The sequence below is a fragment of the Scyliorhinus canicula genome, chromosome 10 (assembly GCF_902713615.1).
Source record: "Scyliorhinus canicula chromosome 10, sScyCan1.1, whole genome shotgun sequence".
In the NCBI taxonomy this organism is placed as follows: domain Eukaryota; kingdom Metazoa; phylum Chordata; class Chondrichthyes; order Carcharhiniformes; family Scyliorhinidae; genus Scyliorhinus; species Scyliorhinus canicula.
Genome location: NC_052155.1, coordinates 132,682,211 through 132,698,369, shown reverse-complemented (window position 1 = coordinate 132,698,369; position 16,159 = coordinate 132,682,211). Strand labels below are relative to the sequence as shown.

Here is a 16,159-nt window from a genome sequence, read left to right as displayed (position 1 = left end):
GGTAAGATTCTTGGTAGTGTGGACGAGCAGAGAGATCTCTGTGTCCATGTCCATAGATCCCTGAAAGTTCCACCCAGGTTGAGAGGGTTGTTAAGAAGGTGTATGGTGTGTTAGCTTTTATTGGTAGAGGAATTGAGTTTCGGAGCCATGAGGTCATGTTGCAGTTGTACAAAACTCTGGTGTGGCCGCATTTGGAGTATTGTGTGCAGTTCTGGTCGCCACATTATAGGAAGGATGTGGAAGCATTGGAAAGGGTACAGAGGAGATTTACAAGTATGTTGCCTGATATGGAGGGAAGATCATATGAGGAAAGGCTGAAGGACTTGAGGCTGTTTTCGTTAGAGAGAAGAATGTTAAGAGGGGACTTAATTGAGGCATACAAGATGATCAAAGGATTAGATAGGGTGGACATCGAGAGCCTTTTTCCTCGGATGGTGATGTCCAGCATGAGGGGACATAGCTTTAAATTGAGGGGAGATAGATATAGGACAGATGTCAGAGGTAGGTTCTTTACTCAGAGAGTAGTAAGAGCGTGGAATGCCCTGCCTGCAACAGTAGTGGACTCGCCAGCAATAAACGCATTCAAATGGTCATTGGATAGGCATATGGATGATAAGGAAATAGCGTAGAGGGACTTTAGAAGGGTTTCACAGGACGGTGCAACATCGTGGGCCGAAGGGCCTGTACTGCGCTGTAATGTTCTATGTAAAGAAAGCATATGGCATTTTGACTTCATCGGATGGGGCACCGAGTATAAAAGTTTGGAAATTATGTCACGGTTATATAGAATGTTGGTTAGGCTACATTTGGAATACTTTGTCCAATTCTAGTCAGCATACTACTAGAAGGATGTGGCGGATTTGGAGAGAGTACAGAAAAGGTTTCCCAGGACGTTGCCTGGTATGGAGGGTATTAGCAATGAGGAGAGATTGAATAAACTGGGATTGTTCTCCCTAGAAAGACTGAGACTGATGAGTGACCTGATAGAAGTTTATGAAATTATTAGGGGTGTAGTTCGGGTAAACAGTTGGAGGCTTTTGCCAGGGTGGAAATGACAATTACAAGAGGATACAAGTTCAAGGTGAGGGGGGAAAGATGTGAAACGGAAGTTTTTTTACACACAGGGCGGTGGTGGCATGAGTGGTGGTTGAGGCAGATACGTTAGTGACCTTTAGAACATATCTGGATAGACACTTGAACAGACTGGGTATAAAAGGCGTTGGTCTAGATGGGACATGTGATCGGCACGGGTTTAGAGGGCTGAAGGGTCTGTTCCTGGTCTTTGTTGTTCTATCTCCTTGGCATTGAGGAGTTCTAGTGATTGGGGAACCTCAATGCAGGAAACGGGACTAAGTGCGAGTCGGCTGTTTGTTCCTCATTGAGGCCCAGTATCTAACTGAGTTGTGTTAGATTGCGTTGTTTCTCGGCGCTGCAAGCGCCGGGAAACTTGTGGCTAAATACCCTCGCAATGAAGCTCTCCAATTTGATTAGATCGTGCCCATATATTCCCTTTCTCTCGCAACCGATCTGATCAGTCAACTAAGGGAGTAATGTTGACTGTAGGATAAATGCTACCATGTGTGCTTCAATGTCTCCTTGAACCATCAGTGCAGACATACATTGCCTCAAATAAACATTTCATCCTATAGAACTTCCAACACAGCAGTCCGCTAGTAATGCATTGGCATATTAACCTAAAATATGTTCACTGGTGCAAGTGTTATCAACAAATCTAAATGTTGTTGCTTGAGGCTATAATGTTCACTTCAATGGACTTTCTTGACAATTAATTCACGAGTCTATCTTTCGGTGATAAAGACCCGCTTGTCTTTTGACCGTAACAATGATCCACCTGCCTTTTGACTCCGAACTTCCAAGTTCCAAGCCCCATTAAGTCTGATGACAATTTTCACCAGTCAGTTTTGTTGAACATTTGAGCTGTTTGTGAGTTAACAAACTTAATTTTTTGAGTATTATAAACTTTTCTTTCTGCCAAAGAAAACATGCCCAACTTTCCTTCCTAAGGTAAATAATCAATCCTGCGATTCATCTTTGCTGATTATCCTAAACCATTTGAATCAAGTAAAGTGCTTGTAAATATCTGCCTGAGTGGGACACTGGTGATTTTTGTAGAGCAGTTGATGCCAAAATGCTTCTCATTGTTTGTAACATCATGACACTATTGAAGCTGGTCTGTTGCCACATCTCAGACAGTGGACTCGTATGCAAATCAATAATTGTGTCTGGGTGTGCGTGTCCACTTACAGGGACCATATACTGTGCTCTCAATTTGAAATTGTTTTGATCTCCCAGGTATTTGTGATTGTTTCCATTTTGGGTGTAATCAGGAAACTGCAAACTGCATTGTTTCCCCAAGGTGAAGTTATGGTTCATGTTTTCGTAGTCATTTGTGTAATCATGGGTGTAAAACCTTATGAGGCAGCACAATTATATTGTATTTTTTGCTTTGCACCTTAAATGTTCCTTGATAGATTTCAGGGCTGTAACATGGTACAGTTTTATTAGTAGCAATGAAAATGGATTTAATCATAAAGGTATTTTTTTTTAAATATAAATTTAGAGTACCCAATTATTTTTTCCAATTAAGGGGCAATTTAGCGTGGCCAATCCGCCTACTCTGCACATCTTTGGGTTGTGGGGGTGAAAACCACGCAAACACGGGGAGAACGTGCAAACTCCACACGGGCAATGACCCAGGGCCGGGATTTGAACCCAGGTCCTCAGCGCCGTAGGCAGCAATGCTAACCACTGCGCCACCGTGCTGCCCTACAAAGGTATTTTTAATAAGTGATTTTCCATCTGAGTAATTTCCTTTTAAACTCTGTAAATTTCAATGATCAGCACTGAATGATTTATACAGAAATATGAAATAGGAGAAGTAGGCCATTCATCCCATCGAGTCTGCTCTGCCATTCAATAAGATCATGGCAGATCTGCTTATGTTTCAAATTTCATATTCTTATCTACCCCTGATAACCTTTGATTCCTTTTCCAAACAAGAATAATATACCTCTGCCATAAAATATTTAATGACCCTCATCTTCACCTCCTTCGAAGGCAGAGAGTTTGAAAGTCGTGAACAACAACAAATTTTTATTGTCACAAGTATGAAGTTACTGTGAAAAGCCCCCAGTCGCCACATTCCGGCGCCTGTTCGGGTAAGCTGGTACGGGAATTGAACCCGCACTGCTGACCTTGTTCTGCATCACAAACCAGCCACTGAGTTAAACCAGCCCTTTTTTTTGTTTAAACCCTCAGAGAAAAAGAATCACCTCATCTCTGCCCTAAAAGGGTGACCGTTAATTTTAAGACAATGCCCCCACATAAGAAAAAGTTATTTCCAAATCCACCTTATCGAGAATGTTCAGGAACTCATCTACTTCAAGCAAGTCACCTCATTCTTCTAAACTTGAGTGGATCAAGCTTCGCCTGTCCACCCACTCGTTCCGGGTTTCAATCTAGTAAACCTCCTATTTTCAGATTAATTTTGATCACCTGAGTCAATTTGGGGTGAGAATGCAAATGATATAATTTATGCATTCTATCTGGAGGAATAGAGGTAATTAGAGGAATGGGATATAGTTGAGGAATTTTCCAAGACATTATGCATAAATTCGTGCTTGGTCTTATTAATATTCGATATGCATTATGAAAACTTTAAGGAAATGTAAAAGTTTCCTGAGCGGACCATGAATAGCAAAACAAAGCTTCAACTTTGATGTGCTCACTAAATTTGGGCAAGAGTAAATTTATCTATAGTGAGCAGAACAAAAACTTTACAAAACTCAGCTGTCAAGTGTACACCATTGTTTTCCTCCACATAAATTACCTAGCTATTCTAACTCTCTTCTTCATCTCTTATGTGACCATCAATTCACTAGACACACGATTGGAAGTAAACTGTGGTTTTAATAGTCTTACAACTGAGCTAGCCTACGACCAGAGGAACTGAGAGCAGGCTTACGGCTGCAGCACGTTATACTTCCGGTTGGTGGGAGGAGCCATGGGCGGAGCCAAGGGTGAAGCCCAGTACAAACTCCTCATCTCCCCCTATGGGCAGAGCCGCGCAACGGCTCACATACAGAGCCCACAAGGACATAATAAGAACATAAGAACTAGGAGCAGGAGTAGGCCATCTGGCCCCTCGAGCCTGCTCCGCCATTCAATGAGATCATGGCTGATCTTTTGTGGAATCAGCTCCACTTTCCGGCCCGAACACCATAACCCTTAATCCCTTTTTTCTTCAAAAAACTATCAATCTTTACCTTAAAAACATTTAATAAAGGAGCCTCAACTGCTTCACTGGGCAAGGAATTCCATAGATTCACAACGCTTTGAGTGAAGAAGTTCCTCCTAAACTCAGTCCTAAATCTACTTCCTCTTATTTTGAGGCTATGCCACCTCGTTCTGCTTTCACCCGCCAGTGGAAACAACCAGCCCGCATCTATCCTATCTATTCCCTTCATAATTTTAAATGTTTTGATAAGATCCCCCCTCAATACAATGCAATGCAATACAGTGTGAATTACAATGCAGTATAATTCACCACATTCACCCCCTGTAAAAAAAAAAAAAAAAAATCAAGTCCGGCGGGGGTGACGGATCTGCAAATTGAGTCGGTCCGGTGGCCGAGTCATCCTTTGGGATCGGTGGAGCACTGGGGTTGCAGCCTCTTCGGGTGGCTGGCTGGTGACGGTCGGTGAGAGTACGATGGTGGACTCCGGGGGTGTTTCGGCCCGAGCATCATTCCTGACCAGTGCGACGGGTGAAGGGGGGCGCAGGAAACCTATAGGCGCGGGGGCGCAGAGCCTGGGCAGAGAACCTGTAGGTGCGGGGGCGCAGGGCATGGGGGGTTGGGTGGGGTGTAGTGTGAGGCGTACCTCAGCGGTGGTGGTGGTGGAGTTGGATCATGCAGGCGCCAGGTCCCGGAGGGAAACGGTGTCCTGACAGCCGTTGGGGTATTCAATAAAGGCGTATTGGGGGTTCGAATGGAGTAGTACACTCTCTCCACTAGCGGATCTGTTTTGTGTGCCCGGACGTGCTTCCGGAGGAGAACTGGGCCCGGTGTCCTCAACCAGGATGGGAGCGAAACCCCCGTGGTAGTGCCCCTAGAGAAAACAAATAGTCGTTCATGAGGGATCTGGTTGGTGGTGGTGCACAGGAGGGACCTAATTGCATGGAGCGCGTCGGGGAGGACCTCCTGCCAATGGGAGGTCGGGAGATTCCTGGACCGGAGGGTCAGTAGGACAGTCTTCCAGACCGTCATGTTCTCCCTCTCCACCTGCCCGTTCCCCCTGGGGTTGTAGCTGGTAGTCCTGCTCGAGGCGATGCCCTTGTCGAGCAGGTACTGATGCAGCTCGTCGCTCATAAACGACGAACCCCTGTCGCTGTGTATGTAGCTGGGGAAACCGAACAGGGTGAAGACACTGTGCAGGGCTCTGATGTCTGTGTGGGAGGTCATATCGGGGCATGGGATGGCAAACGGGAAGCAGGAGAATTCGTCGATGACGTTCAGAAAGTACACATTTCGATTGGTCGAGGGGAGTGGCCCTTTGAAATCGATGCTCAAGCGATCAAAGGGCCGGGAAGCCTTTACCAGGTGGGCCTTGTCTGGTCTATAGAAGTGCGGTTTGCACTCCGTGCAGATCGAGCAATCCCTGGTGATGGATTTTACCTCCTCAGTGGACAAAGGTAGATTTTGGGCTTTGACGTAGTGGGCAAGCCGGGTGACCCCCGGGGGGCAGAGGTCATTGTGGATAGCTTTAAGGCGGTCGTCTTGCGCACGTGCCGTGGGACAGGGCATCTGGGAGCTCATTGAGCTTCCCCGGTCGATACATAATATCGTAATTGTAGGTGGAGAGTTCGATCCTCCACCGTAGGATTTTATCATTTTTAATTTTGCCCCTTTGCGAGTTGTCAAACATGAAGGCAACCAATCTTTGGTCGGTGATGAGGGTAAACCTCCTACCTGCGAGGTAGTGCCTCCAGTGCCGTACGGCTTCCACAATGGCTTGAGCTTCTTTTTTGACCGAGGAGTGTCGAAGTTCCGAAGCAGAGAGGGTTCAGGAGATGAAGGCAACTGGTCTCCCTGCCTGATTCAGAGTGGCGGCGAGAGCGACCGCTGTGGCTTCGCTTTCCACCTGGAAGGGGACGGGTTCACCCACTGCCCACATGGCAGCTTTGGCAATGTCCTCCTTGATGCAGTTGAAGGCCTTGCGGGCCTCAGCTGACAGAGGAAAGAGTGTGATCTTAAATAGTGGGTGGGCGTTGTCCGCATACTGAGGGTCCCACTGGGCATAATAAGAGAAAAATCCCAGGCACCTCTTGAGGGCCCTGGGACAATGAGGGAGAGGGAGTTGCAAGAGGGGGCGCATACAGTCCGGGTCGGGGCCCAGGACTCCGTTTTCCACAACATAGCCGAGGATGGCAAGCCTGGTAGTGTGGAAAACGCATTTCTCCGTGTTATACGTGAGATTAAGTTTCTGGGCAGTTTGGAGAAATCGGTGGAAGTTGGCGTCGTGTTCCTACTGATCATGGCCGCAGATGGTGACATTATCCAAGTACGGAAATGTGGCCCGCAGCCCGTACTGGTCCACCATTCGGTCCATTGCTCGTTGGAACACCGAGACCCCATTCGTGACGCCAAAGGGGACCTGGAGGAAATGGAAGAGGCGGCCATCTGCCTTGAATGCCGTGTAGTGCCGGTCCTCCGGGCGGATTGGGAGTTGGTGGTATGCAGACTTCAGATCCACCGTGGACAATATGCGGTACTGGGCAATCTGATTAACCATGTCTGCAATCCTGGGGAGGGAGTAAGCATCAAGGAGTGTGAACCGGTTAATGGTTTGGCTATAATCCACTGCCATTCGGAACTTTTCCCCGGTCTTGACGACTACCACCTGAGCTCTCCAGAGGCTGTTACTGGCCTCTATGATTCCCTCGTGTAGGAGCCGCTGGTCTTCGGCTCTAATAAATACCCTATCCTGCAGGCTATACCGCCTGCTGCGAATGACTACGGGTTTGCAGTTTGGAGTGAGGTTAGCAAAGAGTGGAGGGGGTCGATTTTTAGCGTCGCTAGACTGCAGAGAGTGAGCGGTGGCAGGGGTCCGCCGAAGCTGAGTGTGAGGCTCTTGAGGTTACATTGGAAGTAGAGTCCAAGTGAGAGTGGGGCGCAGAGGTCGGGGAGTACGTACAGCTGGAAATTAGCGTAGCTGTCGCCCTGAATCGTTAGGGTCGCGACGGTGTGCCCTTATATGTGGACAGATTGTGAGCCCGAGGTGAGGGAGATATTTTGCCGTGCAGGGAAGACAGGAAGGGAACAGCGTCTTACCAGGTCAGGGTGTACGAAGCTCTCTGTGCTCCCGGAGTCGAAGAGGCACGGTGTCCTGTACCCGTTGATTTTATCGGACGTCATCGAGCTCTGGAGGTGTTTCGGACGCGACTGGTCCAATGTGCCTGCGTTGAGTTGCTGGTCGTCGGTGGCTCGATCAGCTGTGCTGGAGTGGCCCCGTGATGACTGTCCGCTGAGGTCGTAGTCGTCAAGATGTGATTCGGAGGCTGGGGAGGATGGCATCCAAGATGGCCGCCCCTGTGGATCGCACGTGGCGGGCGGCGAGGAAGATGACGTCCCCCATCAGTCGCACGTGGCCAGCCACGTGGAGGAGGGTTGTCAAGATGGCACCCCCCATGAGTCGCGCATGTCGGGTGGGGGCGGAGTCGGCAGACGAGGTGCAGCATTACGGGGCCTGCAGGCCTGTGAGTTTGGGAGGCGAGTGCTCTGGACTGCGGGGGAGTTTGGCGTTTTCGATTTTTCCAGGCATACTCGGGCATAGTGTCCTTTGCGACCGCAGCGCTGCAGGTCGCGTTGCGGGCCGGGCAGTGCTGCCGTGGGTGTTGGGGCTGTCCACAAAAATGGCACGCTGGTGCTGCATAGTGGGTGGGTGGCCGTGCGGCACAGGCCTGGGGCTGTCGCTGGTCTGGGGCCCACGATGGGGTTGTCTGGTCCGCGGGGAATGAGTTCAAACTGCGGAACGAGACCTCCATAGTTGTAGCTAACTCTACAATGTCCTCCAAGTTCTGGCCCCCTTTCTCAAGCAATCGTTGCCGCACATAGTTGGATCTGAGCCCTGCAACGTATACATCTCAGACAGCGAGTTCCATATGCTGGGTTGCTGTTACAGCCTGAAAATTGCAGTCCCGAGCAAGGGCTTTTAATTCGCGCAGAAAGTCTTCCAGCGACTCCGTGGGGCGCTGGCGGCGGGTCGTGAAAATGTGCTGCGCGTAGACCTCGTTGATGGGCCGCACGTACATTCGGTCGAGCATTGCCTGGGCCTCAGTATATGAGGTGGTACAATTAAGTTGCGTAGAGATACGATGGCTCACCCTTGCGTGCAGTAGACTGAGTTTCTGCTCCTCTGTAGTCTCGGACGTGCTTGATTCAGCCAGGTAGGCCTTGAAACATCGGAGCCAGTGTACGAAGATTTCCTTCGCCTCTGCAGCCTGCGGGTCGAGTTCTAGTCGGTCAGGTTTGAGGGCTGATTCCATTGTAGTTTTCTTCAAGTTTTCTAAGACTATTGTGGGGATGGAATTTGGCAATGTTAGTGATGATGCAGATATGTAGTCGAAATCGTGTCTTGGGCTCAGTTTCCACAGGTGATAGAATCATTGAATCCCTACAGTGCAGAAGGAGGCCATTTGACCCATCAAATCTGCACAGACCCACTGAAAGAGCAGCATCCTATTCACACAATCCAGTAACCCCACCTAACCTTTTGGACAATGAGGGGCAATTTAGCATGGCCAATCCACCTAACCTGCACATCTTTGGACTGTGGGAGGAAACCAGAGCACCTGGAGGAAACCCACGCAGCCACAGGCAAACAGACATGCACCTGAGGCTGGAATTGAACACGGATCCCTAGCGTTGTGAGGCAGCAGTGCTCATGACTGTGCCATCATGCTGCCCCAATAGCGAGAATGGTGTTCATGGCAAGGTCTTCAGTTTTCCCAATATGTAATTGAAGGGTATTTATGCACATTCAGTACTATATTTATTTAAGATAAGCAGGCTGATAGAGACAGCATCATAATATAACAAAGGTAGGCTTGAGACAGGTATATGATTCATCAAAATAACAAAATAATTTGTCAGTGCTAGAATCAGCAAAATACATTTGACATAATGTTTCTTGCCTCCTGGATAAAAATGATGAAAAGAGAGAAACAATGAAAATCCGAACAGAATCGGGGTGCACACGCAGATTGTTAAAATGTCACGGACTTGTCTTAATATCTATAGATCTATTTTACCAGGTAGGGGAAGTTATGCTACAGCCATACAAAGTTCGACCATACCTGAAGTGCTGCCTGCCTTGGAAAGGGTAAACTTACCCTCTTGGGACTGCTGTGTTGATTTATCAGAATGATACCTAGACGACAAAGGTTTCATTACATGAAGTGCTTACACAACAAAGGATTTTATTCATTGGAATTTAGACAGTAAAATAATTCCCCGAAAATTTAAAAAATGTTAAGGAGAACAGCTAGGTTCAATCGAGAGAAACTATTTCTGCTCATTGGTCAACCTGGGGCTCGAAGACTCATAGCACAATTCTATCATTTGGGGACTAAGTCCCACTGTGGTTGGGGTGCGAACATGGAGTGTTTCCCATTGTGGAGGCCATCAGGAAAATATGCCAAATAATCTGGCCACAACCTCATTACTTATGCAATCAGCTGCTTTATGTCATAGTCCATGGCAGAGCAGGCCTAATGGTATGTAGCCTGCCTTCCTATCCAGACACCATTTTGAAAAGGCACCCAACATCACTGACCCACCTATTGAAGAAAGAAGGTGGACTTCCAGAGAAAAGGGGTGGATCTCCAGGAACATTGTACTGGAAGTTGGACCTCTCCAGGACGCAGAATATGGAAAGTCCATATCTAGATGCTCCCTCTGATCCATTTATGTGGTATTCTGGGATCCAGGATTGACAAAGACCTACACTTTGAACACTGGAGGCAGCCCCAGGCAGTGTTCAGGTAAGTCCCGAAACCTGCACATCATATTGTTCCAGATGTGTTTTTGCACTGGCATCTTTTCCCATTGCCATCGTGGAGAATTAGGTATCAGTGGTCATCCCATTAGTAGAATGCAAATCACTTTCACGCCAGCCTCCAGTGAGTTTCCTGATTTTCCATGGCAGGCACCTGTGGAAGATTCCACTTATTATGGGCCAGGGTTTAGAGAACCCCAAAGTATATCATGGAGTTTACCTGACCCACAACTTTAAATAGATTTTGGTTGTGGGAGCACAAAGGCCCACTTTACAGATGTGATGCAACAGAGATCTAAAGTATTTTTAAAACAAAAACAATGTTTATTTTATGAATCCAGTTAACATTTTATAAACACACAGTAAACAGTTTATCAACTACCAACTCTGACCACCCCCCAAAAGATACAGTACGCTGTAAATGACCCTTAATAACTTCCCAAACATCATCCATAAATTGAAACCTTTTTAAACAAAGACAGCAGGTTTAAATTCTCCACATAAACAGCTCCACATCAATGAGCTGAAGACATTCTTTAGCTTGTAGAGAGAGAGAGATCATTACACAGCTGCTTGCTTTAAATGCAGCTCTCCAACTCTGAAAACAAAACTAAACACATGTCAGCTCCCACCTCAAAATGAAAGTGAAAGACGGACAGCCCAGCTCCACCCACACACTGCAGCTATTTGATAAACACCTATTTCTTAAAGGTACATCCACCTGACACACTAAGTTCACCAATTGTTTTTAGCCCCCCGGCAAATCCTCTGCCCTCCTCCTACCACTGAATCCACGGGCGGGGGCTAAGTAGAATTCCGCCCTTAGTCCTAGATGGTCGAATTCTGCCCAGAATCTGAAAGGTCCACCTGTAGGTGCTCCTCCCATCCACCAGTGTGGTGTTTGGGGTCCAGAGCCGGTGGCTTCTGTAATGAATTCTCAAGGCAGCCCAGGCATTGATCAGGTGAGTCCTAACATCTGCACACATTGTTGTTCCAGGTGTGTTTTGCTGCCAGCATCACAACTAATTAGATGTGGGTAGTTGGACTTTCATCTGCATTCCATTAGCTGAACACAAATGATTTTGATGGCTGTCTCTAGTGGCTTTCCTTATCTGCCATGGCGGGCCCCAGCTGACGATCCTGCTGTAAATTAATGCTGGTGTAAAAACAATTTTTGGGTGCCTCATTGAATTCTGCCCACCAGCCCATTCCCCACTTTCCATTAAACTCACCAGTGGAATCTGCACTCATAGTCAAAAAGATAGAGCCAATGTCACAGATCAGCACCTGAGGAAGGAGCAGTGCTCCGAAAGCTAGTGTTTGAAACAAACGCTGTTGGACTTTAACCTGGTGTTGTAAGACTTCTTACTACACAGATCAGCCATGATATACTTGAATGACAAAATAATTTTTTGAGGAAATAAATAGCTGATTACTGCTCCTATGCTTTCACAATAGATAAACAGCATGTTTTGTGCAGTGCATGTCAATGTGAACACGTGCTAATTAAGAATGAGAAATCCATGCTGCTCAATGCAATCAGCCAAACCATAAAACCAGTCTGGACTTTGTGGATGCTATGATGGTAAAACTCAGCATTTGACATCATTATAACTGCAAAATTGACAGCACCTTCTGACATTTACACAGGCACACAAATGCAAAAAATCTAGAAGTTGCTATCTGTGATTTACCACTTCTCCACAGAGTTCGCTGTAGACGTCTTTGCGAATAGAAATCATTCAAAATCACTTGAATTGACGTGAACTTCAATTTTTATGCTATTAATCTCACTGTAAAAACCCTTCAAGATGTTACATCTTGTACAATGAGAGCTGTGACTGGATTTTTAACAATATAGTAAGTATAAAGTGTACAAAGAGAACTCGGAGACAGACAGCAGCAGCACCACCTTAACGACCAGGGAGAGAAAAACCCAGAGACAGACAGCAGCACCTAAAAAGACCTATCGGTCCAGGCCAAGCCGTGTGGACTGACTGCGTTCTGAGAAAAATTGAAGTGTAAAGCCACAGAAAAATAGGTTGTTGATTGGTTGGTGAGTATTTTTCTCATTTATTTTTTAGGTAATTTTAGTATTGTAAGTGGTAAGGTTTACTCATAGTCATAAAGCTTATCAGGTTAGTGATGAGTATTGCTGTTTATTTTAACTAGTGAATCTCAATCGGGGTAAGGAGAACATTTATTGATATATAGACACAGACAGACCAGAGACACAAACTATTTCACTGAATGCAATTTAACTAATCAAATACTTAAAGATTGCAGAGGTGGTATGTGGTGGCTGAAGAACATCGGAGTATTATAGGGCTGGTGATATAGAAGCATAGAAAATAGGTGCAGGAGTAGGCCATTTGAACCTTTGAACCTGCCCTGCCATTCAGTATAATCATGGCTGATCATTCAACCTAGTAACCTGATCCTGTTTTTATTTCCCCCCCCCCCCCCCCATATCGTTTGATCCCATTGGCCCCAAGAGCTGTATCTAACTCCTTTTTGGAAACGGGGCGCAATTTAACCAAAGAGTAACCAATTCCCATAATGAGCGTGTTTAGCCGTGTGTTTTCCAGCACTCGCAGTGCCGAGAAACACAAACACTATGAAATGGCACTGGGATTAGATAGGGAGGCCTCAGCAGGGAACACGCAGCCAAGGCCACACATAGCCCAGTTTTCTGCACTGAGGAGCTCCGCTTGCCAGGAGGGCACCCCGGGCCTGATCGCCACCGTGCAAAGGCCAGCTTGGCATTTTAGCAGTGTCAGCCTGGCAGTGCCTCTGCCAGCTAGCAGTGCCACCTGAGCACCTTGTTAATGCCAGGCTGGCACCCAGGTGCACTGCCAGGATACCCAGGGGGCAACAACAGAGTCTGGGTATCACGTTGCTCAAAGAGCATTCTCCTGAGGGCCTCCAATCCCTGGGACCCCCCCACCAGTGCACCCCCATTTGTGGAGACGATTACTGAACGGCACTCACCCAAGGTCTCTGAGGTGAAGGGGATAGATCCCAATGCCTCAGTTATCTCAGCAAACTGCAACTGCATAGTAAATTGAGACTAGCTGTCTCTTTTTAATATGCCGATTTTTCCAAAGTCATCCTGCCCACAATGGGTGGGATTTACACTTCAATGTTTTGCAAGATCGCATTGGATCTCACGAGGCATTGCGAGCCAGGTAGATCAGGCGTTGGAAGCGAGGTCTCCTGGCTTCTATCAGCCACACCGCACTGCAGTGAGCTGCTTTTCAGGCATAGCATGGCCATTCAATTGTGCCCACAATGTTGTGGCCTTCACTGCAACCTGTGGTAATGACTTCCACAGGCTTGCCATTCTCTCTGGGTGAAGACATTTCTCCTTGTCTCAGTCCGAAGATTTACCCCCTATCCTTAGACTGTGACCCCCTGGCTCTGGACACCCCCAACATCCGAAACATCCTTCCTGCATCTACCCTGACAAGTCCTATTCGAATTTTATAGGATTCTGTGAGGTTCCCCCCTTATTCTTCTGAACTCCAGAATATAATCCTAATTGACACAATCTCTCCTCTTACATCAGTCCCATTATCCTAGGTAAACTTTCCCTGCACTCCCTCTATAGCCAGAACATCCTCCCTCATAGAAGGGAACCAAAACTGCACAAAATATTCCAGATGTGGCCCCACCAAGGCCCTCTATAATTGCAGCCAGGTATCTCTGCTCCTGCACTCATAACCTCTCTATGAAGGCGAACATAATTTACCTTCTTTTCCGCCTGTTATACCTACATGCTTACTTTGAGCAACTGGTGTGTGAGGATACCCATGTCTCGTTGCACATTCCCCTTTCTTGATCTAGCCATTTAAATAATCTGCCTTCCTGTTTTATACTAACCAAAGAGTGTCACATTTATTCACATTATACTGCATCTTTCATGCATTTCCCACTCAATCAGCTTATCCAAATCACATTGAAAGGTGATGGCTGTAGAATGTGAGCACCGGTACGCACCTTTGTGATCCAAGGCAAACATGTCTGCAGTAAGTGTCTGAGGCTAGAGGAACTTGGGTCGGAATCACTGGAGGCAGAGCTTCAGACACTGACCCATCCGGGAAGGGATCAAGTAACCTGAACACTTTTCACCGGGAGGCGCTGCTTACGGTAGGATCATCCAATTTGGTCCATGGCCAGGGATAGAAGGATATGACTGCAGCTGAGGCAGGGATGCTGATCAAGAATGTTGAAGCGGAGGAGCCACAGCCCTTGAATGTGTCCAGCAGGTTCAAGCAACCTGTACGCATAAAAGTGCATGATACAAATTATGAGTGAAATTACTATGGCACCATGATACAGGAAACCACGCGGGGTGAGCTATTATTAAGAGTGGTAGTAGGGGGACATATTGTTAGAGATAGACATAGTTCCCTGCAGCCAGGAGTATGAATTCAGGAGGCTGTGTTGTCTGCCTGGTACCAGGGTTTGGGATATATGCTCCTGGCTCGAGAGGAACTTGCAGTGAGAGGGAGAAGATTGAGTTGTTGTGGTCAAAATGAGTACCAATGACATAAGTAGGAGTAGGAGCGAGGTTCTGTTGAGAGACTATGAGCAGTTCGTAGCTAAGTTTATAAAAAAAAATTTAAAATTTGAAAATAATAATGGCCACAAAACAAATTGGGGTCAGGGAAGTAATATGGCAGTGGTAAATTTGTGGCTCAAAGATTGATGTAGGAGGAATAGGTTTCAAATCATGGGAACTGGCACCAGTACTGAGCTGTACAGCTGGGGTGCTCTTCACCTGAACGGTGCAGGGATCAGTGTTCTGGGGATTCGTGTAACAAGGACTGTAGCAAAGTCTTTATACTAACTCCTGGGGGCAACGGATCAAGGAAAGGAAAGGGAGGAAGAGACAGAATATACAAACCTAAGAGTACCACAGCAGATAAGGCTGGTGATTGAGAAAATAATAAAGTACCGTATCAAATATGAATGCACACAGAATTCAGTCATATAGATGAATTGGCAGCACAGATAGAAATAAACAGGTGTGCTCAAATTGCTAAATGGAGATGTGGCTGCAGGGTGACCAAGGCTGGAAATTAGATGTTCTAGAGCAGGGGTGGGCAAACTTTTCCGTGCAAGGGCCACATTCAGAAATTCACAATTCACAAAGGGCCGCATAGTATATTAAGTAAAATAATTACTTCACCCGGTTATGATTCTGGGCGCCTCATATAGAACATAGAACAGTACAGCACAGAACAGGCCCTTCGGCCCTCGACGTTGTACCGAGCAATGATCACCCTACTCAAGTCAACGTATCCACCCTATACCAGTAAGTAACCCAACAGCCCCCCCCATTAACCTTAAAAAAAATTAAAAAAAATTTTTTTTTTTAAAAAAACCCCTGTTCTAGAGTATTTGACATTTAGGAAGGATAGGCAAAAAAGAAAAGTAGGTGAGATCAGTACATTAGAGAGATAGGATCTTGGATTAGAAGGTCAAGATGAAGAATCAGTTTGGGTGGAGTTACAAAACATCGAGGGGCAGAAAACATTGGTGGGGACCAAACAGTAGTGGTAATGTAGGGCATAGTATAAAACAGAAAATTAGATGAACACGTAACAACAATAATACAGTAATCATAGAACATAGAACAGTACAGCACAGAACAGGCCCTTCGGCCCTCGATGTTGTGCCGAGCAATGATCACCCTACTCAAACCCACGTATCCACCCTATACCCGTAACCCAACAACCCCCCCTCATGGAGAACTTCAATATACATATAGATGGGGTAAATCTATTTCACACTAATGCTGTGATGGACGAATTCCTGGAATATGTAGAAGATAGTTTTCTAGACTATGTTGAGTAACCAACTAGAGAACCAGGTAATGAGGAAGGAGCAATTGATACACTCATTATAAAGGAGCTTTTAGGAAAGAGTGACCATAAAATGAAAGCATTTTACATTTCAGTTTGATGTAGCTCAATCTGAAACTAGGATCTCAAATCTAAACCAAGGAAACTACAAATGTTTAAGTGGAAAATGGCAAATATAGAAACTACTTTAAAAGGTATGACAGTAGACAGACA

At 46.4% G+C, this 16,159-nt stretch overlaps 1 protein-coding gene across 1 annotated transcript in view; it reads left to right on the top strand.

The window, feature by feature from the left end:
• csmd3b (CUB and Sushi multiple domains 3b) overlaps nucleotides 1–16,159 on the top strand; it is a 2,394,280-nt gene that overhangs the window by 1,575,650 nt on the left and 802,471 nt on the right. Inside the window, exons 11-12 of the mRNA XM_038809755.1 lie at nucleotides 6,519–6,530; nucleotides 8,492–8,522. Of these exons, the coding sequence (XP_038665683.1) occupies nucleotides 6,519–6,530; nucleotides 8,492–8,522 (43 nt within the window). The remainder of the gene's footprint in view (nucleotides 1–6,518; nucleotides 6,531–8,491; nucleotides 8,523–16,159) is intronic.